General features: G+C 36.3%; 1 protein-coding gene across 4 annotated transcripts in view; it reads left to right on the top strand.

Moving 5' to 3' along the window:
- Nucleotides 1-2,182: 2,182 nt before the first annotated feature.
- Nucleotides 2,183-24,892, top strand: part of LOC133527642 (PAX3- and PAX7-binding protein 1) — a 60,337-nt gene continuing 37,627 nt past the window's right edge. Inside the window, exons 1-3 of one of the 4 annotated variants that reach the window (XM_061864752.1) lie at nt 2,183-2,234; nt 12,933-13,063; nt 13,226-13,504. In XM_061864752.1, coding sequence (XP_061720736.1) covers nt 2,195-2,234; nt 12,933-13,063; nt 13,226-13,504 — 450 coding nt within the window. In that variant the 5' untranslated portion in view covers nt 2,183-2,194. Of the gene's footprint in view, nt 2,235-2,932; nt 3,742-8,796; nt 8,888-12,932; nt 13,064-13,225; nt 13,505-24,892 lie in introns of those variants that run through there. The other 3 variants (XM_061864767.1, XM_061864744.1, XM_061864758.1) reach the window with 3 other exon arrangements.

The raw sequence follows: 24,892 nt of genomic DNA, 5'->3' as shown, positions 1-24,892 counted from the left end.
TTCAATTAGTGTAAATTTTAATCATATCACATATATCAGGCCAAAAAACTAAAAACACATGAATATATGACAGCCAAAGTTGTTATTACATCTATCCGATAAAATCCGATTGTTGGACTCTTTCTGCTCCACAGCTCAGTGCAGCGGTCTTGTTGGTGGGCACCGGGAAACTACAACTAGTCAGAATTATGCGGCGGATCCGTGCCTTTTGATTTTGAGCCTCTCCAAGGTAATTATATGACGGCCAAGGATTATTTTCTCACGTTCACGGCAATAGTACACTTATTTTAATTATAGATTAAAATATTTCTTACCTTATTAAGTTGTTACGTAATAATTAACAGCATCTTATAATGACGCATATCAATATTAAAATTCTTTAATGTTTTATATAAATATATTGAGACTTGGCCATCGCCTGAAAACACGTGTAAATTCAATCGCCTGAAAACACATGTAAATTTTCGTTTCGTCACATATACACATACACACCCATCTAACTTTTTCTTCTCTTCCTTTTCCTAATGTTTTTGTTTTGAAATTTGTTTTCTTATGTTTTGTTTTTATTACTAGGGACCGACTGAAAACCAGCGTTGCAGTACATTTACTGCAACTTTATGCTGAGTCGAGCCCCTTTTTAACATCACGCTGTTTATATGTCAGCCAACGCATTTTAGTATAAAATTGTTTTAGTAGTTTTAAGATTTTATGTTCAAATGTACCAATGCGATATTTGTGATGTTAAATAAAACTTTTCTATGTCTATGTCGATGTCTAAATTCAATTATTTAGTGCGATGGCCAAGTCTCAATATATTTATATAAAACATTAAAGAATTTTAATATTGATATGCGTCACTATAAGATGCTGTTAATTATTACGTAACAACTTAATGCTTCGAGTACGGAGATTCCAGACACAATTGATTTTCAATTGTTATGGACCACGATCGTGGTCTTAGAGACTGGACGTATTAAGACAGAAAGTCGCTTAAGTAGAGACTGAATAAATTAATAACCGACTTGGTATTACATGGATCTCACAACTTTTTACCGCAGAACAACTGAGTTGCGAGACGTGGTTTTTTTGACAAGTATTGTTTTTGATGGGATCTCATTTCTTTTTGTATTTTGTAGACAGTTCTACTTTTTTCCCTTTCGGTACCTTCTACTTATTGTATATATGTATAAATAAAACATAAAACATCGTTACGAATAAAGCCAATATTGAAAAATTTAACTGAAGACTTGGCTGTATGGGCTTAATTTTCTTTGCGGTCTTTTCTAGATTTTTTAGTTTTTCCTTGATTCATACACCAAACACTACTTATATTCCAAATTTGAAGCTTCTAGGTCTGCTAGAAGTGCCTTAGAATTTTGATGATCGGTGAGTCAGTGAGTGACAAAATTAAGAAATTTGACCCGTTATAATTCTTAAAATACTGGTTCAAATTGAATGAAATTTGAAATATACCGTGTCTTTACAATGCCTGCATGGTTACTGAAAATTCAGTCTTCTAGTTTTATCCACAACGAAGTTACAGGGGGTCGAAAATGGTCTGAATTGCTTCGAGAAAAGGATGGTACGGCCGTGCTTTTTTGCTCGACTTGGTGGGGGCACTGCCGTGCCCTCAGATTTTTGGTTCATCAAGTTCGCACCCAATATAACCAAGTAGCCGCCATATAAGGTTATGACAGTTTAACAGATTAACCGACTCGTGAGCGAATCGCGGCGCGAAGCGATTGCGAGTGTGGAGTCTTGCAAGTTTTCGCTTCGTGGCTCCTTTGGGGCGGGCCAAATATCGACAAAAAACGGGGAATAAGGCGTGAACAATCTGCGAAATCGACTCGAGGCGAGGCCCCCCACACTCGCATTCGCGGCTTCGCGCCTCGATTCGTGCACGAGTGTGGAGGGCCCTATAGATTTTATGAAGATAGACAAAGACAAACTGAAATAGGTAATAATTTATATAAAATAATAATAATTTAGATATGGTAGTTTGACATGGTAGTATGGTATCAAAATATTTGATAAAATTAAATTTATTTGTTTCCCAAACATAGACATACAATATAAAGTTGTATAGACAAAGTCAGATAGGAGCAATGTTGCTGTAGCAAAATATTTTTATATTGATAACTGGTATCTATTTCCCAGGCGTCAGTCCACACATTATATGCTCTTTGGTCCACACATGCGCAACTATGAAGCATCATGTCCGTCATGTCCTCCTAGTGAGTATTATATTCTTTGGTCATGTCTTTCAGGAAGTCGATAGGCCTTGCTGGATATCCAAAGTAATTCGCCACAGATTTACAGATGCCTTAAAAATACATAATGAAATATTTATATAAAATATTAACTTCATTGCCCTAATTTAGTTAGAATTCATGACTACATTAAAATGTTAATTAATATAAGAATCTAATAAAGATTTGTTATTCAGACATTATTTTATCTGGGAATAACAACATAATACATATAAAACTTAAAATCTAAATCTAAAAATAAATAAAACTAATCTTAAAATAAATAATTAAAAACTATCCCCCTGCGGCATGGTGCCGTAGATGCTGGCAGCATTTCCTCGTTGTATCGCAATACTTATTCTCTGTGCGAGGAAGCTGCCAGCTCTACGATCACCGGTAGCGTCTTCTATTTTTTTGGCTAATTCCTTAAATAGTGTAGATGCATTCGGACCCCACGGGCCAAGGGTCTCGACGCCAAAAGGTACGAAAAAAATAATATAAAATATTTGTATATAAGTAGTTAATAATTGTTATATAATAAAATAATATCATCAGATCATTTACAATATTTGAAATGTAAATAAATGGTTCATATGCAAAAATATCAAACATTGAACATTTTTGGCAATAGGAGACAAGGTATTTTTTACATTTCAAATATTGTTAACGATATTCCGTGAAACGGAAAACGGTTAATCGGATATCGGGGTGGGTGGATGTAATTGGCGCTTCTTAATTGCCAAAAATGTTCGATGTCTGGTATTTTTGCAACTGAACTATTTTTTTACATTTCAAATATTGTAAAGGATGTGCTGATATTTGGTGAAAAGGAAAAATATTATTTCTCGGGCCCGAAATCAGGTCATATATCAGGCCTGATAAAGTTTGGATGTAATTGGCACTTTTGGTACCGACCGCACCAAAATGGTGGCTCAGTTCAGTTCAACGTTCAACCGTGCGTTGAAACGCATCGAAAGAAACGAAGCATTTTATACAGGGTCTCAAACATGCGTTGATCGTGGTGTCAAAAACTTGACCCGCTCGCTAAACGCTTCGCTACGCTAGTTACACTACGCAAGAACAAGGGTGAGAGATTAAGGATTAGTGTTACAATGTTTAAATGCACTTAAGTACCTGAATACTAACCTTACAAACTAGCAGAAGGAAACGACATATTGGACTAGAAAAGCAACGAACTGGTACTGGGTTTTATGTGCGTGGCCGAAAGCAACCGCAATTTTGCAGAACAACACTCGACACTGCTTATGTGATTCCCATAAAAGTGATGTCTCCATACCTCTAAAGTGCAGGAAACTTGCGAAACATGTCATTGTTTCGAAAGCCGAAAAGGATTCAACGGCGCGTATTTTGCGTTGATGATGACGATGACGGTGAACCTGAACCGCCACCACCGCCGGTCATAAGTCACGCTAAGAAGGAGAACAAACCTGTCAAAAGCACTCCACTTCTAAGTTTTGCCGACGAAGGTATTGTAATTTCCACCTTAATCAGTGAAATTATAGAATAGTTTTATTTTTATTCTAGTGACTTATTTATCAGTCTATAGAAACTCATTTGTAGTATTACCACAACTAATTTCGTTATAAGGTACAGCCGACTTTAAAAATATGGGTGCATATAACTCAAAAATATGACTCATATTTTTTAATTTGCCAACATAAGAGCTATGAGACATATTTTTGAGTAAGATGTGTCCACCCATATTTTTACACTTGACTGTACAAGTTGGAACCCATGTCGGTGCCATGAAAAGCTTGAGAACCTCTGGTTTAAAAGAAAAAGTGTTTTCTTTGTACCAGTACCAGTCAACTTTATTACTTCTTATTTATTACCCCTACCATTTTTGCACTTATCATCACATATATTTGTGTTCTGCAGTGGCAGCATGGTTCCATTTTTATCACTTGTCACTATGTCCATCACTTTCGCACTTACACACTTGTTAGAACGTGACAGGCATGGTGACAAATGATAAAGAGGCAACCATATTAGCCCTACAGGGCATCATACTGAATGCACTGATACCAAATATTATTATTATATACACATATCCGAGATGACTTGTGCCAAAATCGATTTCTAAAAGACTTAGACCAATTTACCGATCTACTATTACACTTCTCTATTTTGTTACAGTTACATGTAATCAGATCAATTTACTACCACACTACTTCTGCTGCTGACTGTAATAAAGTGCTTGGTCCATAAAATTTGTCATATAAGTACAGTAGTATACAGTTTCCATCAAAATATGTAGTTATGTTACACCTAACTGTTACATATCAGTAGGTTGACATTATTAATTATCTGGAACTGATACAGGACAATGCACAGTGTGTAATTTTGGCCCGGCTGCGGCCACATGTAGTTTATGTTTTTATTCGAAAGAGCTTGATATGGCGAACAATAGATAAAAATTCTATAGTAAATTTCTGTATACTTTTGTAGAAATTATTTTTTTGTGAAAGGTCAATGACCTGAAGGAAAAATTACTTTTTTTTTTCTCCTAAAATATAATTGTTTCTATTTTTGTTAGAATCTTATGTAACGTAACATTGCACTATCTATTTGTATAAAAAAAAATAGGAAATGTAACTCTAGTATTATAAGAATTAGTACCTGGGCGACCAAGCTTTGCTCAGTTATAACTATTTGTTGTAATATGGTGGTGTATAGGAGATAATCTTAACTACATTTTTTTACTAAATTAAACTTGTATAAACTTGAACATAAAAAAAAAAAAGTTAGTCACCGGGCGAGATTCGAACCCGTTACACTCGTTTCTAGCTGTCCGCGTCTTAACCCGCTGGACCAGACGGACAGTGGCTGGCAACACGAAATTAGCGACCATATTCTGCGTCGAGAGAAAAACGCATGAAAACTCGAAAACACGCGTTTTCCCAAACATAAGACTAATCTAGATCGATTGTATACCCCCCAAAAACCCCCATATACCAAATTTCAGCGAAATCGTTAGAGCAGTTTCTGAGATCACAGAAATATATATATACAAGAATTGCTCGTTTAAAGGTATAAGATTTAAGATTTTCTTATTTTCACTTTTTATTGATTTTTAATTTAACCTTGTGTCGGTCGCATTTTATTCTTCATTATAAAGTACCTGGGCGACCGAGCGTTGCTCGGTTATAACTATTTATTGTAATATGGTGGTGTATAGGTGATAATCTTAACTACATTGTTTTCCTAAATTAAACTTGTCTAAAACAATAAAAATTAAAAAATTATATATAAAATTGAACATATAAAAAAAAACAAAAGTTAGTCACCGGGCGAGATTCGAACCCGTAACACTCGTTTAGCAGTCCGCGTCTTAACCCGCTGGACCAGACGGACAGTGGCCGGCAACACGAAATTAGCGACCATATTCTGCGTCGAAAGAAAAACGCATGAAAACTCGAAAACACGCGTTTTCCCAAACATAAGACTAATCTAGATCGATAGTTTACCCCCAAAAACCCCCATATACCAAATTTCAGCAAAATCGTTAGAGGCGTTTCCGAGATCCCGGAAATATATATATTTATATATATACAAGAATTGCTCGTTTAAAGGTATAAGATAAGATATGAACAATATTGTTGTTTATTATTTACGACAATAGAAGGGGTAGAGAGATATAGCGTTTCTAAGTATTTTAGAAATTTCTATGGAAATAGGGTTGTCCAAAACTAGCCAGAAAAATAAAGCCTATTAAGATTATAAATGTAAAAGCTTGTGTGTTTGGATGTTTGTTGCTTGATCACACAAGAATGGCTGAACAGATTTAGATGAAATTTAGCTTAGTGATCAATCATCATTAATCATCACAATACAATTCTTCAGATGACAATACGATGTTGTTATGTTCGTTATCGTCAGTATCCCGTTCAAATTCACTACAAGTATCATTAGAATATTTTTGCGGTGACGGGTCGTCATGGATAATTATGTTATCCATTGTGGGTTTTAAAAGTTGCAGAACTTTTTCTGGAATGGCAAAATGTTTTCGTTTTTTTGTCTATCACCGATGAACATAGTCTTGACAAAAGAAGACTCTAAAGCTGGAATAAGTCAAGGATAGTGGTTTTATGGTCTAATTTGCGTATATGGTGCTCTCGATCATAACGCCAAAATTTGTTCCTTGATTCACCGGCTTGTTCTGAGAGGATTCCAATGGGTAAGGAAATAGATTCTATGATTTTCGCACCATGTATTAGTATTTTATGAACCGTGACGATCATGTACCAGACATATTTTTTGACGTATTTGGTAGCCAAATTGTTACAAAATACCTGAAAATTCATAGAATCTATTCCCAAACCGCATGACAATGCCACAAGAATAGTATGTAGGTCATCAACAAGCCATTCTTCGAGGCCTAAAATATTGGCAAACGTCTTTCGATTTGATTCTGATAAAGCAGTACTGCCCGTATTACCGTCATTCCGTTCCTGAGTCGGGCCGAACTACGTCAACCAACAAACCCATTTTCTGTCTGATATCATTTTGGATTTGGTGTTCCACTAAACAAGCTTGTGGGCGCCCAAAATGACATCCCCCAGGAGAATGGGTCAATTTCGTCTGAGGCAAAGCAGTGCCATGGGTCTTTTCCGGCTCCATGACGCCTCACCCCCGTCTCTCCGGACACTATTGGGTTTTAGCGTCAGCTTGGCGAGGGCGGACCCCTTCCTATTACCACGCAATGTCCTTCATCGAAAATATGACCCAACGTTCTTTTGCGTAGCACAATATTTTAACAGTCAAACATAATGATGCCTATTACAAACCAAAAAAATTGTGTAGATTTTGTTTTGACCTTTTGGTTTTAAAAAGTTATGAGTGATTTAATGATATAAGTAATATAATAAACCAAATTTAAAGATGTTGTTTATGAGCAGAATCAATGAATATGACTGAACATGATAATTAAATTTCCATAGAAAAGTTAGTGACAACACTCAACAAAAAAAAAATCATATCTCGTTACCCCTTCATTTTTATGAGCTGGCATTTAATATACAACTATGTAATTATGGGTTAATTCAGTCCATTAAAAAATAAAAACGACCATTAAGGCACTGCCCCACAAAAAAATATTTTTCCTCTTTAACAAAAACCTGAATTGTGTCTTAATGTACCGTGTTTTTTATGTAGTTTTTTAGCAGAGTCATGGCTACAAACTTCTTTTATGAGAATATAACTAACTAATTAAACTAACTGCTTTGACTCAGCGATCCAAAAAGAATCTTGGCCTCCGAAACGAGAGAACGCCCCCTGTCCCGATCCAGCGCGGTTTCCTGCCATGAATTGGCATTCAGCCGACGCAGGTCCGCCTCCACGACAACACACCAGCGGTACCTGGGGCGCCCGATCGGTCGACGGCCGGTTGGTCGCCCCAAGTACGCTTCCTTGACTACGCGATCCTCCCCCATTCTGAGTAGGTGACCGAGCCAGAGAAGTCTGTGGGATTTAGTTACGCCGATGATATTGGGCTCAGCCACCAACTCTTCGATCTCGGCATTTTTCCGGCTCCTCCAGGCTCCAGGAGCCGTCGTCACTTCGGACAGGTCCCAGGATCTTCCTGAGCACTTTTCTTTCCGTTATCAGGAGCTGACTTTCCTCTTTTTGAGTTAGTGTCCAGGCCTCACAGCCGTACATGAGAATAGGCCGAATGACGGTTTTATAGATTCTTAGTTTTGTACTCTTACTGAGAAGCCTGGACACCAACACTTTATGGAGGGCTGCACTACATCGTAGTAATGTTTATGAGAATATAGTTTATTTATTTGCATATAATGTACCTGAGAAAAGATATTGCATTTTTTTGGTTTCTACGGGTTATTCTCGCAAATCACAATAACACCGAAAATGATTATAAAAAACCTTCGGTGTCTTTGTCAAACTTCTAAAATAGTAACAGCTATCAATTAAACACATAACATAAACCACACATGGCCGCAATGAAGCCAAAATTACACACTGCAATGGGGTAGTAATGGCGTTACTCAGGTGCAAATATAGCTTTTACTTACATAGGGAGGAAACAAGGTGCTTAAATACAGATGATTGTGAGCATTTATTTTTAGGTAATCTGAGTATTCTGCAGCAGAATCTGATATACGGGGCAAAAATGGGACAAGTAGAAATATGAGATGCAATACTTAAATACGGTGATAGTCCCATATATACCGGATGTATGGCAACTGTTTACATATGTATCAGCAAAAGATATAATGTTGTATACATAAGTTCAATAACTAATCCTGAAGGTCGGTGAGCAACATGTTTTCTCAGATAACTGCAGTACCACAAGGCCAGTTGTTTCAATGTCACATAGTAAACACCCATCAAAATGTTATTGTAGTAACAGACATTAGGCGGGTCCACACAGAGCGAGCATACGCACGAGGCAATTTCCTCGTGCACAAACAGGCCGAGGTACGTCTACACTGGCCGTTTTGTGCGCGAGGAAATTGCCTCGTGCTTATGCTCGCTCTGTATGGACCCGCCTATTAACATTATGTATTGGCTACTCCGGAATTGTTAGGGTAGCCTGTTTAGTGGATACCTGTAAAATTCAAAGTAAAAGAAGAATATGTGTCAATCTCAATCAAAAGGTAGGTAGGTGTCACTTATGGATTCCGTGATATTAATGATTTTATAAATTAAGTTGAAATTGACGAAATTTTGTTTTGTTCCGAAACAGTCTCTAGACACTTAAAATAATCATGTGTATCGTACAAAAGTTGCAATTTCCAGCGGTAACTTTGAAAATAACATGCTTAAAGTTTAATGACTAGGGTAACTCATTGTCGGTTATCCTTACGATCGACAATCAAGTACCCTAGTCGTTAGACTTCTTATGCACGAGCATTAGTGCTGCAGTTTTGCAGCGCGACATTACTGCCAACTGCATTGCTGCCGCAAATGTCAAAAACTCGATTTGCCAGTTAAAACATCAATATCGACAATTGCAGCAGTAATGCAGTCTGCTGTAATGTTACGCTGCAATACTGCTGCAGTCGATTGCATTACTGCAGTAACTGCATAAAAAAACAATTTGTAGTGAACTTTATATTAAATTTGATGTTTCTTGCAGTAATAAATATCGCAGCAGTAATGCTGGTGCAGTTTGAATCCGAACTTCACAATTATTATTTGCAACGTAACATTATTAACCGACTTCAAGATTTCAAAAGGAGGAGGTTCTCAATAGGGAATATTACGCGAAACTTTGCTTAGGGGACGGCCACTACCACAATCCATCACAATCTGAGGGTCTACCGCGAAACAAGTAAATTGAAATTACGTTATCTAGTCTCTCTATCACTCTTCCATATTTGAGCGATAAAGAGGCAGATAACTAAATTTCGATTTTCGCGTTTCCCAGTAGGCCCTCTGTAACCAAACCGCCTTGATGCATCAATGTCACATTTTATTATCTACTCGTATCTATGAAAACTTGTCAAAATACTGACAAGGCACAGGCAGGGGTATAACCGCGAAAATCGAAGTTCGTCAATTGCGGGCATTTTTCTGTGTCACTCTAATTACGTCTTATTAAGAGTAAAAGAGAAAGATCCCCGCAATTTGCAAATTTTGGTTTTCGCGGTAGGCCCCCAGTATGTATAAGTTACTCTATGGGTTATGATAGTTGCTAGTGCTGCACTCTGGCGGCAGAACATTGCAGTAATACTCCCTATTTGGTTGTATGTTTGTTTACCGACTTCAAGATTTCAAAAGGAGGAGGTTATCAATTCGGTTGTTTTTTTTTAATATTTGTTACTCCATATATTTAATTAGTATTTTTTTTAATGTTTGTTACTTCATAACTCCGTCATTTTTTAACCGAATTTGAAAATTATTTTTTTGATTTCATTTATATATATGTATATATACAAATTGGTCCGGTTTTTGTCAAAACTCAGTTCTGATGATAGGATCCATGAGGAATCGAGGGAAATCTTCAAATGTGAAAGGCATACATATAGTGATTTTTGTATTTTCATCAATAGACCAAGCATTTAAATTAAAAAAAGAAGTGACATTTTATGAAGTGGAACTGATGATGCTGATAAGAATGGAACTCTTCACCGTCGCATAATTCCCGCTTGGCGATTTGTCGTTTTCGTAATGTTTGTTAGGCAAATTAGGTTTTCAAGACACATTATTGTCAAGCTCGAGATCTGATGGTAGAATCTATGAGGAATCAAGGAAAATCTTCATATGTTAAAGGCATACATATTGGGAGCGTGTACGATTGTCACGCAACCTAGTGTCCGCAATTCTAGGGGAAAACGTCAATTCACTACATCTTATAAAACTACTCAAAAACTAAAAACTACTGAACGGATTTTCATATGACTTTCATCTATCAATAGAGTGATTCTTGAGGAAGGCTTAAGTATATCATTTGTTAAGGTTTTGTGTAAATTGTTTGAAATATAACGATGTTGTCGGAAAAAATCATGCTGGCTAGGAGCTTTAATCGAAAACGCTGCCTAATCCGTTTGAGCTATAACAACACAATGTATGGTGGAGTTGTTTCTCATTCATAGGTCTACAAAAAAGTCCGCGATGTGAAATGTCTATCTTTTAAGGATAACTTACTATATCCATTCTTAACTTCTAGAAAAAGATCACGTAATATGTGGCATTTGCAAAGCTATTTACATGAATACATTATTAACAATTATCAAAATAAATACGTTAGTTATATTAAGCATTTCATACAGATTACAATGGTCCCTTACACCATACAATTTTAACAAATATTTCAGGAGTAATCGTAAATCAAAGTTTCATTTCGAGCCATATAATTGTACGAAATGTTAAAGACGCTATCCGCAGTTATTTCAAATTTTTACCACCTTATGCGCTGGGATCGCTTTATAGTCATTTTTGTATTTTCTCTAACAAATAAAGTATTTACATTTAAAAAAGTGACATTTGATGGTCTGGCGATAGTGGCGATTTGTCCTCTTCGCTGTGTTTGTTAAGCAAGTTAGATTTTCAAGACATTTTTTGTTAAATACAGTCGTTCTGGTACATAAGCAGGGCCCGTACATTTCATGCTGATTTCATGCCGTTGACGTAAAAGCGGCCAAGTGCGAATCGGACTCGCCCATGAAGGGTTCCGTACTATTTATGACGTATTAAAAAAACTACTTACTAGATCTCGTTCAAACCAATTTTCGGTGGAGGTTTGCATGGTAATGTATATCATATATTTTTTTTAGTTTTATCATTCTATTATTTTAGAAGTTACAGGGGGGGGGGGGGACACATTTTACTACTTTGGAAGTGTCTCTCGCGCAAACTATTAAGTTTAGAAAAAAATGATATCATAAACCTCAATATCATTTTTGAACACCTATCCATAGACACACCATACATGGGTCTGATAATTTTAATTTTTTTATGACGTATTTAAAAAAAATACTAGTTCTCGTTTAAACCTATTTTCGGTGGAAGTTTGCATGATAATGTACATCATATATTTTTTTAGGTTTATTAAACTTGGTATTTTAAACTTTCCAAATTTAAAATCGATTGTCTTTAAACTGTATATTTTAGAAGTTACATGGGGGGGGGGGGGGGGGGGGACACACACACACATTTTACCACTTTGGAAGCGTCTCTCACGCAAACTATTCAGTTTAGAAAAAAATCACATTAGAAACCTCAATATCATGTTCCCCACACGTATGGGTTTGATGAAAAAAAAATTGTTTTTAATTTTATGATGTATTAAAAAAAAACTACTTACTAGATCTCGTTCAAACCAATTTTCGGTGGAAGTTTGCATGGTAATGTACATCATATATTTTTTTAGGTTTATCATTCTGTTATTTTAGAAGTTACGGGGGGGGGGGGGGGACGTCACATTTTACGACTTTGGAACTGTCTCTCGCGCAAACTATTCAGTTTAGGAAAAAATGATATTAGAAACCTCAATATCATTTTTGAAGACCTATCCATAGATATCCCACACGGTATGGGTTTGATGAGACGTGAGCAGAACTACAGCCTACACAGTCGGTAAATGTTAATGAATCGTTCACCATCATATTAAGTTAAACAATCACGCTTCTTTTCTGTTATTTAACTTTTTAGTAAGGAAAATATTGAGAATCTACAATCATGGACACCCAACAACACAAAGATACAATACAACACATTTACAAAGATTAAACCTCTTTAACCGTTATGACAGCACTTTCATTATGAAGAAAATAAAATGTCACACTTGAATGAGATTCGATTCAAAAGTAACCAGGCTTTGATGACATTCAATTTGCACGTCACCATGATGTCACGTGTCCGTTTTACGAATTTTCAATCTGACGTGCACAGCGCCGCTAAAGAAGTTTTCACTTCAAAAATAATAGAAATATAAGTACCACACTTAGAGGCCTGATTCTTTTTGCATATAAAAGAGCATATTTTGAATTATATGCTGGTTATTTTGAACTATAAGCTATAACTCAATACCGACAATAAGTTACCTTTTGATTGAGAATGACACATATTATGAAGCCTAAAATAAATCAATATTATTATTTCTAAATACGTGCCAAGTTTCATGGTTTCTCAGTAGTCATACTACACTTCTAGAATAATTTATACAAATTTAAATATTCTTAATTTACGTATTTTTAGAGGAAGATGGTGAAGTGTTTATTGTGAAGAAGTCATCACAAAGCAAGAGGCTGGCCAAGCGTCGCGACCGGGAGAAACGACGCGCTAATGATAGTGATAATAACAAATATGACAACCACAGCAACAATGAGGTAATGTTTTTTTTACGACCAATTGTTTACGCTGTTTTCTCAGGGACTCCATCCTTAATCGTTGCTACAATAAGGATTTAAACATCTCAATGAGTCTTAGTAACTGGGAGGTTTTTTTATTTGATTTGTATTTTTAATTGTAACTTTCTATTTGTAACGTAGGAAAAGGATTCACCAGTCAGCGCAGATAATCAAGAAAAAAATAAACCAAAAAAGAAGAAAGCTAGTTTAGAAGGACTAATACTGTCTGGGAGGGAAGCGCTGGCGGCCGACGGCACGGGCGATGTGTCGGGCAGCGAGGAGGAGGCGGAGGAACCGGAGGAGGATAACAGGGGGTTCCACCGGTACCGCGCCGACACAGTGCGTGCGGCGCTGGCCGTGGCGCCCGGCCACATCCCTGACGCGGCGCTCATCCACGCGGCGCGCAAGACGAGACAGCAGGTATGAGAGGTGAGGGACAACGCCGCCCGCCGCTTGCGCGCCAGGACCCTCCGCGCCACTACCGTATTTTGTTGTTATTATAATTTAAACCTTATTTGTCTCCATGTTATATTATAAACCATTCATACAAATCTAATACTTATATAGTAAGTTTGTGAAGACTAAAATTTGAATTCAAAGCGTTCCTAATGAGGCCAAAGTAAATTTTAGCTAACTGTTTTTAGACTTGTACGGACAGTGCTAATCAAACAACAGTTTTAATGAAAAATATTTATTTATTCTGATCGAATTAGGCAAGATACACGTTTATATATGCAATGCTTACGTTCTAATTGGGATCCCTTTCTTTCCCATATTCTTATTGTTCCGAATTTCGATAGTCAGAAATTGATATCCATATAATTAAAGAACATAAAGATCAATAGTCATAATTTTTGCTAAGCATAACGTTTAATAGTTCGAACATTATCATTCTATAATATTAAATACTATAATCGCAAAAGTTATAAAATTGATTAGTATAACATTCTAAGGCCTATGCATTATTATTCAGAAATATTTTAAGGCATACATTTTAACGGACTAATGGTTATTATTCATATAGTTTTAATTACTAAACAAAAAATCATGTTTCCCCAGGTAGGTTCGTTAGTTACCTTGTGTCCCTCAGAGCGAAAATAGGAGTCCCGCGAAGCGGGGCTCCGTCGACTCGTTGGCGGCACAAAATGTATTAATAAGTTACATGAAATATAGGAAACGGAGGTAAAGTCAGTAAGCCAAACAAAAAATCGTGTTTCCCCAGGTAGGTTCGTTAGTTACCTTGTGTCCCTCAGAGCGAAAATAGGAGTCCCGCGAAGCGGGGCTCCGTCGACTCGTTGGCGGCACGAAATGGATTAATAAGTTACATGAAATATAGGAAACGGAGGTAAAGTCAGTAAGCCAAACAAAAAATCATGTTTCCCCAGGTAGGTTCGTTAGTTACTAGAGATGTGCCGACTAGTCGCCGACTAGTCGGGAAAGCCGACTATCCGGCTACATTTATAGTCGGCGACTAGTCGGCGACTAGTCGGCAAAATGAGCCGAATAGTCGGCTGCCTAGATCTTCCAAAAAAATAAGGAAATAAAATAAAAAACCACCATACTCGAAGTGTTTGCCGATTGGTACCAGTCCACCTCACGAAATAAGTACTTGGCATTGATTACTTTACTTGAATCACCTTCAACATCGTCAAAAAATGTCCACACGCGTGATTTTCTTTTAGACATAATGTTTATAAAGATCACTACTTGTTTATTTAAACTTTTAAACAACAATTACGATTCGTTTTGTATGTTTTTCTAATAATAACACACCGGAGCAACAAGTGAATCGGAAAGGTAAACAAAACTAGTCAAAACATGAAAACGCAACCACGTGCGGCAGCGAATCAGGCGACCCGAACGTTCCCGATTACGCCCGAACTTAGGCGAAGACCATAGTCGGCTACGCCGACTAGTCGGCCGACTAGTCGTCCACCTGACTGCCGACTAGTCGGCTAGTCGGCTAGTCGGCCAAAACCGTAGTCGGCACATCTCTATTAGTTACCTTGTGTCCCTCAGAGCGAAAATAATTATACCTTGCGAAAATAGACCTTACGACAATTATTATAAACAAGTTTATTACCTTCTACATTATGTAATGATATAGAATCTGAGCTTTGAATATTATGACCGACAAATATTATGACTAACAATAATGATGACCTGCAAAAATCGGATCTACAATTTATGTCGTTTAATTTTATAACTATTAACAATATGACTAATAAAAATTATGGTAGAAAACGTTATGGACTGAGAAAATCGGAACTAAAAATTTATGGGAACCAATAGAGACCCGTTCTAATTATATACCACCACACGCCCCACCGAAAAAGAAAAAAGCGGCCAAGTGCGAGTCGGACTCGCGCATGAAGGGTTCCGTACCATTTAAGACGTATTAAAAAAAAATCTACTTACTAGATTTTGTTCAACATTTTACCACTTTGGAAGTGTCTCTCGCGCAAACTATTCAGTTTAGAAAAAATGATATTAGGAACCTAAATATCATTTTTGAAGACCTATCCATAGATACCCCACACGTATGGGTTTGATGAAAAAAAAAATTTTTTAATTATATGACGTTTTAAAAAAAAACTACTCACTAGATCTCGTTCAAACCAATTTTCGTTGGAAGTTTGCATGGTAATGTATATCATATATTTTTTTTAGATTTTTCATTCTGTTATTTTAGAAGTTACGGGGGGGGGGGGGACACACATTTTACCACTTTGGAAGCGTCTCTCGCGCAAACTATTCAGTTTAGAAAAAAATCACATTAGAAACCTCAATATCATGTTCCCCACACGTATGGGTTTGATGAAAAAAAAATTGTTTTTAATTTTATGATGTATTAAAAAAAAACTACTTACTAGATCTCGTTCAAACCAATTTTCGGTGGAAGTTTGCATGACAATGTATATCATATATTTTTTTTTAGTTTTTTCATTCTGTTATTTTAGAAGTTACGGGGGGGGGGGGGGACACACATTTTACCACTTTGGAAGTGTCTCTCGCGCAAACTATTCATTTTAGAAAAAAATGATATTAGAAACCTCAATATCATTTTTGAAGACCTATCCATAGATACCCCACACGTATGGGTTTGACGAAAAAAGATTTTTTGAGTTTCAGTTCTAAGTATGGGGAACCCCCAAAATTTATTGTTTTTTTTCTATTTTTGTGTGAACATCTTAATGCGGTTCATAGAATACATCCACTTACTAAGTTTGAACAGTATAGCTCTTATAGTTTCGGAAAAAAGTGGCTGTGACAGAATCGGACAGACAGACGGACATGACGAATCTATAAGGGTTCCGTTTTTTGCCATTTGGCTACGGAACCCTAAAAAAAGGAAATTGCTATTTCTTTTTATTTTATTACTAAAATTAAACTTTCTTATTATGTACATAATATGGTGCCGTATCTTAGAATGAAATTATTGACAAAAGCGGTCCCTACTGAGACAGTGTCCTTGTACAGTCACAGAATAACTAATAGTACTACCGTACAGAAAGTTCACTCCTTCACAAAAAAGTCAGATTTAGGTATAAAATTATCCCTTACTCGCCGCCTGCAAGCAAAATTGAAACTTATAACCGCGCACGAACCGTGAATCTTCTTTGCGTGCCGCAGTTTTATGACCCAGCTGTGAGTGCCGGCACAGGGTTGTCACTTGACAAGTTTTTGTACCTGTACCTACTAATTATTTTTAAGGTAAATAATTATGTAGGAATTACAAACGTTGCTTCTGTAAACATAAAATTTTTATCCGGAGATAGTATGTCTGATTCTCATCTCACGGAAATATATGTCGGTCATTTCCTAATATTGTTTCTGGACAACCAATATTCAATAAATTAAGGATGTCTATTTTAACTTTTACTAAGTAACGAATCCGGGAACTAAAGAAGAAATGCGAACCGATCGGGCGCCGCCGCCTTTACGCTTGCTTCCAAGACGACGCGCCATAATCATAGTCTAAGAGCTGGCAACTTAATTATGTTAATTGTTAAGTTAGTTTATTGGACCGATGGGCATTTAACTGAGTATTTGTAACGAAATAAAATACAAATAGGTACAAAAATCAAATGTGTTTATTACAACATTATCTTTTAATTGTTTTACTTTTAAGTATTATTTAATTGATTTATCCCAAATTTAAAAGTTCGATAATTAAATCTCAGAGTTGAAAATATATAATCTTAATAAATGGTCCGCAGGGAAACACGAAGATGGCAATTACCTACGTAAATGAATCTCTTGCAGTAATTGAAATATTTCACTTCGAGAATTTCCGTGTAAATAGTGCTTAAAATTGTGTGTAAATGCAATCCCTAATTTTTGAACGTACTCATTTATTTCCTGAGAAGGCACTCGGTGGCAAAATTTGTTCAACCTCTCGTGCTTGGAGGCCCTCACACGCTCAAAATTCCACTATTTGAACCACTCGCTACGCTCGTGGATCAATTTTGAAATCTTTCGCTGCCTCGGGTCTGAATATAATAACAAGAAGTTAAACAACAACTTTGCCCCCTTGTATAATAAATAACTATTTAACCACACCTATGCGAGGAAACTACAATTTGTTTTCATTGCAACAATTTTTATTACATGTAATAAATATTAATTATATGTAATAATTATTATTCAAAATAATCGTTTAAGTATTATTAGTCTATCCAACAAGCTAATTAACGCGTGAACAACAAATCAAAATCTAATTACGTTTACTCTCTAGAGCATAAAATGCAACTTTACTCACTGTTTTTAAAGGGTAAAATCAGCCTGTACGAGCGGGTGCGGTGAAAAATATGTTTTGTTGTGTGAATGTCGAAATTGTTGAAAAGAAAGTACGATTCGCGAAAAGGTCACTACCTCTTAGACTATATCAACCATCAACCTACTTGACGACGTAATTATAGGTACCTTCTTGTTTAACATTTTGTGATACATTGTTGTTGATATATGTATGTACCTATAAGTTATTCATAAGGAATAATTGAGTAGGTGCTTAATAGACCTTACCCCCCAGGCTATTGAAAAATTCTTAGAAGTAGGTATTTACCTAGTCTAAGCTTAGGAATGCATAATTCATTTTAGTTTGGTCTAAAGCGCTTTAGTTTTATGCAAAAAAAACAAATCAAAATGTTATCGAATTTGATTAATGAGTATTTATGTTATGGTTTAAAGTTAAATTCATCAAAATGACTTAAGTTTCAATATCGTCCAGAATTTAAAAAAATGTTATATCTGCTTCCTTGTTCTTCCGTTTATTCAGACATCAGTCAACAGAACAATATCTTTTATACGGATTAGATCGAGATTTAGGTTTCAAATCCATTGTGTATTTACAAATTTGCGCGAGCGACACGTGACACGACTATCGTGATCGTACGAGCCGAGCGGCAGCCCGCTGCTATACGCCTGCCCGGGAGGCGTGCCGGCCAAATATACTTAAACTGCGTAGTGACAGCCCCCTGGTACAGTCGCCATCAGATATATCGGAGCGGCCACGGTGCTCACAAATATTTGTGAGAACACGCCTCTATTGTCAAGGCCAGTGTTGGCCGAAATTGTTAATTTTAATTAACCATTAACCAATTGCATTAGCCATTAATTCCGCAATTAGTCAATTGCATTAAGCATTAATTGAATTAAGGTTAACTAGAATTAAATTTTTGATATGTTAATTCAATTGGTTGTCAATGCAATTACCTATTAATTAGAATTAAATTAATTAGAATTACTCTCAATTGCATTAACGTTTAATCGAAAAAAATAATTTCGTAAACTAATAATAAAACTTAATATTATTTGAAAGCATATTAATACAAGCTTCAGTAAATTATAAGTAAATCTGGTAAAAAAAATGCAGTACCTAGTAGAGCTTAGATTTGGAGCAACATAGGCACACGCAGTTTTCGTCATCCGACTCGTCATGATGAGCACTTGGGAGAGCAATACGCAAGATAGAGCTGATGCTGATCCCTGGCAGTACCTAGTGGAACTCAGGTTTGGTGCAGCATAGGCACATGCTGTTTTGGTCATCCGACTCATCTTGATGAGCACTTGGGAGAGCAGTACCCAAAATAGAGCTGATGCTGAACCCTGGCAGTACCTGGTGGAACTCAGGTTTGGTGTAACATAGGCACACGCTATTTTCGTCAACCGACTCGTCTTGATAAGCAGTTGGGAGAGGAGTATCCGAAAGAGAACTGATGCTGAACCTTGGCAGTACCTGGTGGAACTCAGGTTTGGTGTAACATAGGCACACGCTATTTTCGTCATCCGATTCGTCTTGATATGCAGTTGGGAGAGGAGAATCCGAAAGAGAACTGATACTGAACCTTGGCAGTACCTAGTGGAACTCAGGTTTGGTGCAACATAGGAACACGCTGTTTTCGTCATCCAATTCGTCATGATGAGCACTTGGGAGAGCAGTACCCAAGACAGAGCTGATGCTGAACCCTGGCAGTACCTGGTGGAACTCAGGTTTGGCGCAACATAGGCACACGCTGTTTTCATCATCAGATTCGTCTTGATGAGCACTTGGGAGAGCACTACCCAAGATAGAGCTGATGCTGAACCCTGGCAGTACCTAATGGAACTCAGGTTTAGTGCAACATAGGCAGTCTGATGACCAAAACAGCGTGTGCCTATGTTGCACCAAACCTGAGCTCCACTAGGTACTGCCAGGGTTCATAAGGAGGATGAGTAATATATCAGACCTTTAATCCCTTGGACGCCTTTTACAAAATTACGATATTTATTCTTGTCAATTGTTAATTATCAATCACATTTTTAGTTTTCATTAACAATTTATTTCATTTTTAATGGTTTGTGAAGCATTAACCATTAATTATTTTTAATTGTTAATTGTTTCGAAACATATTGATGTTAATGCAAATTGCAATTAACAATTAATTTCCTTTACTTGTTAATGGTTAATTCTAATTAACCTTTTTAATGGGTAATTTTTAATGGTTAATTGCATTAAAGTTCGGCCAACACTGGCAAGGCTATATGCTGGTTAATCTTTCGTACATAGTGCGTGTTCATATATTTTTGCGGACCTTGGCCGTTACGATATATCTGATGGCGATTGTAAGATGTTAGGGGTTACGCCTTGACGTATTTGGTCAAGTCACATTGAAGCGTTATTGTATAAGTATAATTATTACTATTAGCACAGTCATTATATCCAAAAAACCGACCCTACCCGTGAATAAACAGTTCTTGGTTTTTTTTCGTAGGTCCCTCGGGGGGGGGGGGGGGGGGTCACTGGGAGTGTAAATTTAAAAAGTAGACTGAATCAGGCTCCTGTGTATATTCAAAAAACGGTTTTTCTTGAATAACTCGGCCATTTTTGATTTTACAGTAAAACTGTGGGGACAAAAATTGTAGGAAATTTGATTCTCTACAAGGTTGGTCCTCACAGTTTTTCTTCTAGGATCGATATTTTGGGAGTTAAACCAGAAAAACGCGACGATTTAATAATATTTTGAATTTGTCGGGTTTTTCAGGTTTAATTTCCAAAATATCAATTTTGGGGGAAAAAAGGTGGGAACCAAAATTGATCAGAATTTGATTCTCTACAACTTTGTTTCTCTTCATTCATGCCGTAAAACGTGGAACATTGGAGATAATGATAATATTTTGAATTTGTCGCGTTTTTCAGGTTTAATTTCCAAAATATCGATCCTAGAAGAAAAATTGTGGGAACAAACTTGTAGAGAATTAAATTTCCTACAATTTTTGTCCTCACGGTTTTACTGTAAAATCAAAAATGGCCGAGTTATTCAAGAAAAAACGTTTTTCGAATATACACAGGAGCCTGATTTAGTCTACTTTTTGAATTTACACTCCCAGTGACCCCCCCGAGGGACCTACGAAAAAAAAATCCAAGAACTGTTTATTCACGGGTAGGGTCGGTTTTTTGGATATAATGACTGTACTATATCTTTAACTAAGGATCCCAATATATCTAAAACTAACTTAACAAACGCAAAGTTACCTGTGGTTCTTATGTTATGACCATCGGTTCCTTTGTATTTGCAAAGTATTTTTGGCGCTGACATTTGTCACTTCATTTGACAAACTTTGCCACCTGATTGTCTAATCCTGGCCAAAATTAACGTTGTCGAATATTATTTAACATACGTCTGACTCCAGCATGACCGCTAGTGGGGAGCATGGAGCACACTCTCGACCAGTTACGACTTATCGATAGGTCCATCAGCTTGTATAGTATAGATAACACAAACTTCAGATTGATTATTCGATTCAAATAAAGTAACCTTGTAACAAAGTGGTCAAGTAGCTCTGCTTGGTTGCCCTCATCGTTAGTTTTACAGGTAGGTTTGTTACGACTTTTGGCCTTTTGTTGGTGTTTCGAGGGTTGAGCTCATCAGTAGGTGTGTATTCTGTCAAATATAACCTGCAGAACTTGCACTTGATGAGGATATGATATTAGGCTATTAACTTATAAGACCTGCAGGATAATACTAGAGTATACGTTAATATTGAATTGTTAAAATCCTGACTAGTCTCTTTCGTACATAAGTACAGTCAGCGTCAAATACTTCGTAGCAGTCAAAGTAGCTAAATAGATCGGTACACCATATATTTAGTATGGTGTACCGAACTATTTGGCCACTTTGACTGCTACGAAGTATTTGACGCTGACTGTACCACAGTCTTGGCCAAAAATGTCTGCTCGTGGTAATCAATTATTATATATAAACAAACTAACAAGGAAAGGTACCCAACCGTCCGGTTCCGATGTGATTTATATTTATATATGTTATAGAGTAGTCTAAAATAACAGACATGTATTTTTTTTAGCTGCCCAAACTCAACCTATTGGGAGAAATTTTCCTCCAGAGTACTAAAAAATTACTAAATCTTCTAACTCCTATAGAAAGTGATGCTCAAGCAACTTGCTAGTTAATAGCTGGTTGGAGTATATGTTTGAAAGCAGCAAATCGGCTAAAACTCATTTAGTCCAAAAAAAATCGACATTCGAAGTTTTATAATATCTTATCGCTAAAGTTACACATAAAGACGGGTGTTTTTTTAGGAAAACTCGAGTTTAAGCAGATATAACAAAACACGTGTACATTCTTTTTTCCTGTTCTCAAACATATCAAACAAGCCATTAACTAGCAACTATAAATCAAATCGGAACCGGATAGTTGGGTACCTTTCCTTGTAAGTATTGAAAGTAACAGACATTGTTTTATATTTTTGACCATGGCTGTAGGTACCGTGGATTGGGGTTACCTTGACCAATTTTAAAATTAATTTGCATTTATCTCCCCGAATATATATATAAAAAAAATTACAGTATCGGTTTTTGCACCTCTATCAATTTCACTAATAATTTATTTTTTATTTTAAATGTATCTTGAAATTAAATGAAAAAGTGGCGGTCAACTTTAAACTGAACTTAAGGTTACTTTGATAGCCCCCTTTTTTCGACGGAATACGATAATAGTAACCTCTATAGAGAGTAAAACTTCAAAACATTAAAAAAAAGCCATTCGCAGGTTTAGGATTTATAAGGATTTTTGTGCACTTTGACAAAGAAAAACAGTCTCATAATTTAGTTCTTTATGTTTAGAAGTTTAATTATTGAACAATAAAACTTTACCGACAATATGTAATCAACAGTACCATGATGCTCGGATGCTTGGCGTATCGACAGCCTACATTCGACCACTTCTGTCATAGTTTTAAAAACTTTTTCAGAGTAGTCCCGATATGCTCGGAAACCTAATCGTTTTTTATATGTTCGAGGCATTATTCTAAAACAATAAAACAAAAATCAGTTAATAAACCATTAATTATCTAATTAATAAAAAAAAAAACTATATTTCGCGGGGTGTCATTGATCAGTGAGCAAAGAAAACCCTTATAGGCGATCAATGACACCCCATGCCACAAAAACCGAAAAAATACAAATGGCCGCCATGATTATGATTTGCAACAAGAATCGATGTTATAGGCCGATAAATGCCTGATTCAATTAATTACATCAAGTCTATGTATTTACTATATAGAACATTAAATTTTACATTAGAAGTTATACAGGCTAGTAAAAGTACACAAAACGAAAACTTACATATTTTAGTTTTTTTCTCATCGATCGACGTTGTTTATCCCTCAGACACAAATCACAAACTGGCAGTGGCGTTCAATCATGCCACTGTAAAAAAAATGCAAAGGATGCGTTCAGAAAGCGTAATATTCGAGATTGAATCTGAGGTAAAGTTCTTATCATAGTAAACCCAGGAATCAAAGTAACCCCAATCCACGATACTCTCATCTCGTCGATAGTGACAATTCCAGCGGGACAGCTACGTTAATGTAATATGAAAGGTCAACAACGCCCGTTTTTAGGGTTCCGTAGCCAAATGGCATAAAACGGAACCCTTATAGTTTCGCCATGTCCGTCTGTCTGTCTGTCTGTCTGTCTGTCTGTCTGTCTGTCTGTCTGTCTGTCCGAGGCTTTGCTCCGTGGTCGTTAGTGCTAGAAAGCTGAAATTTGGCATGGATATATAAATCAATAAAGCCGACAAAGTCGTACAATAAAATCTAAAAATTTTTTTTTTTTTAGGGTACCTCCCCTACACGTAAAGTGGGGGTGAAATTTTTTTTTCGCTTCAACCCTAGAGTGTGAGGTATCGTTGGAAAGGTCTTTCAAAACTAATAGGGGTTTTTAAGAAACATTTTTTGATAAAGTGAATATATTCGGAGATAATCGCTCCGAAAGAAAAAAAAAATTGTGTCCCCCCCCCCCTCTAACTTTTGAACCATAGGTCCAAAAAATATGAAAAAAATCGTGGAAGTAGAGCTTAAGAAAGACATTAAATGAAAACTATAGCGGACATGATCAGTTTAGCTGTTTTTGAGTTATCGCAAAAAGTTTTCCTTTCATAGTAAAAAGACTTACTTTAATTAGGTACTGATTATGCAAATTTGCCTATTTGTTTAACTCGGGTGAAAGGTACCGTTTCATCCCTTGGTTAACAATTTACTATGCTTTAAGCTCCAGTTTAGCTTATTGTGACGTAAGAGTAACTACGGAACCCTACACTGAGCGTGGCCCGACATGCTCTTGACCGGTTTTTATTTTACTGTGTTATTTGTTGCCACCATGTTTTGTAAATGCAAAGTACGAATGATATTTTACTCATTTCAGGCTATTTACAATTTGTCCCATATACTTGTATTGCCAATACATCAAGGAGTGGTTTAGAAAAAAAGTAGCAGCATATTATGTGGATTTTTCATTTCATTTAGTGATAATTGTTAAATAGCGCATTTTTGTAGTAATCTGTACATACAATTCTATTCAATGAAATACAATCGTATTTAAAATAAGAGGGCGAATTGAAGCATTCACCTTTTATATTACATGTCTCGTAAGACTTTTTGAACAGCGTCTTCTGTGAGAATTTATGTGGTGTTTCTCATAAACATAGTTTTATCTTTAAGTTTGATAAGCTACTTAATACTTTATTAAATTGTCTTATGTTCGAAATTGCACTTTTTTGATTTGACTTCATTTTGAGGTAGTTACATGGAATTATATGTATTTTCGATTTTTACAGAAATTAGTCTCCCATAAAAAAACCTCTGTCAGAGGTTAGATTGGAGAGACTTCCTGACTACCGAAGATGAACTCCAGTTTATTGATATAAATTACTCGTAAGATGATATTCCTAAAAGCATATAACTAGTTGTGAAAATTGAAATTCAAGTGTGGCATTGTGGAAAACGGCAAGTAAAGATTGGCAAATTGTG

The sequence above is a fragment of the Cydia pomonella genome, chromosome 1 (genome assembly GCF_033807575.1).
Source record: "Cydia pomonella isolate Wapato2018A chromosome 1, ilCydPomo1, whole genome shotgun sequence".
Lineage (NCBI taxonomy): Eukaryota > Metazoa > Arthropoda > Insecta > Lepidoptera > Tortricidae > Cydia > Cydia pomonella.
The sequence above is the reverse complement of the archived record's forward strand: the minus strand, read 5'-3'. Positions and strand labels throughout refer to the sequence as shown.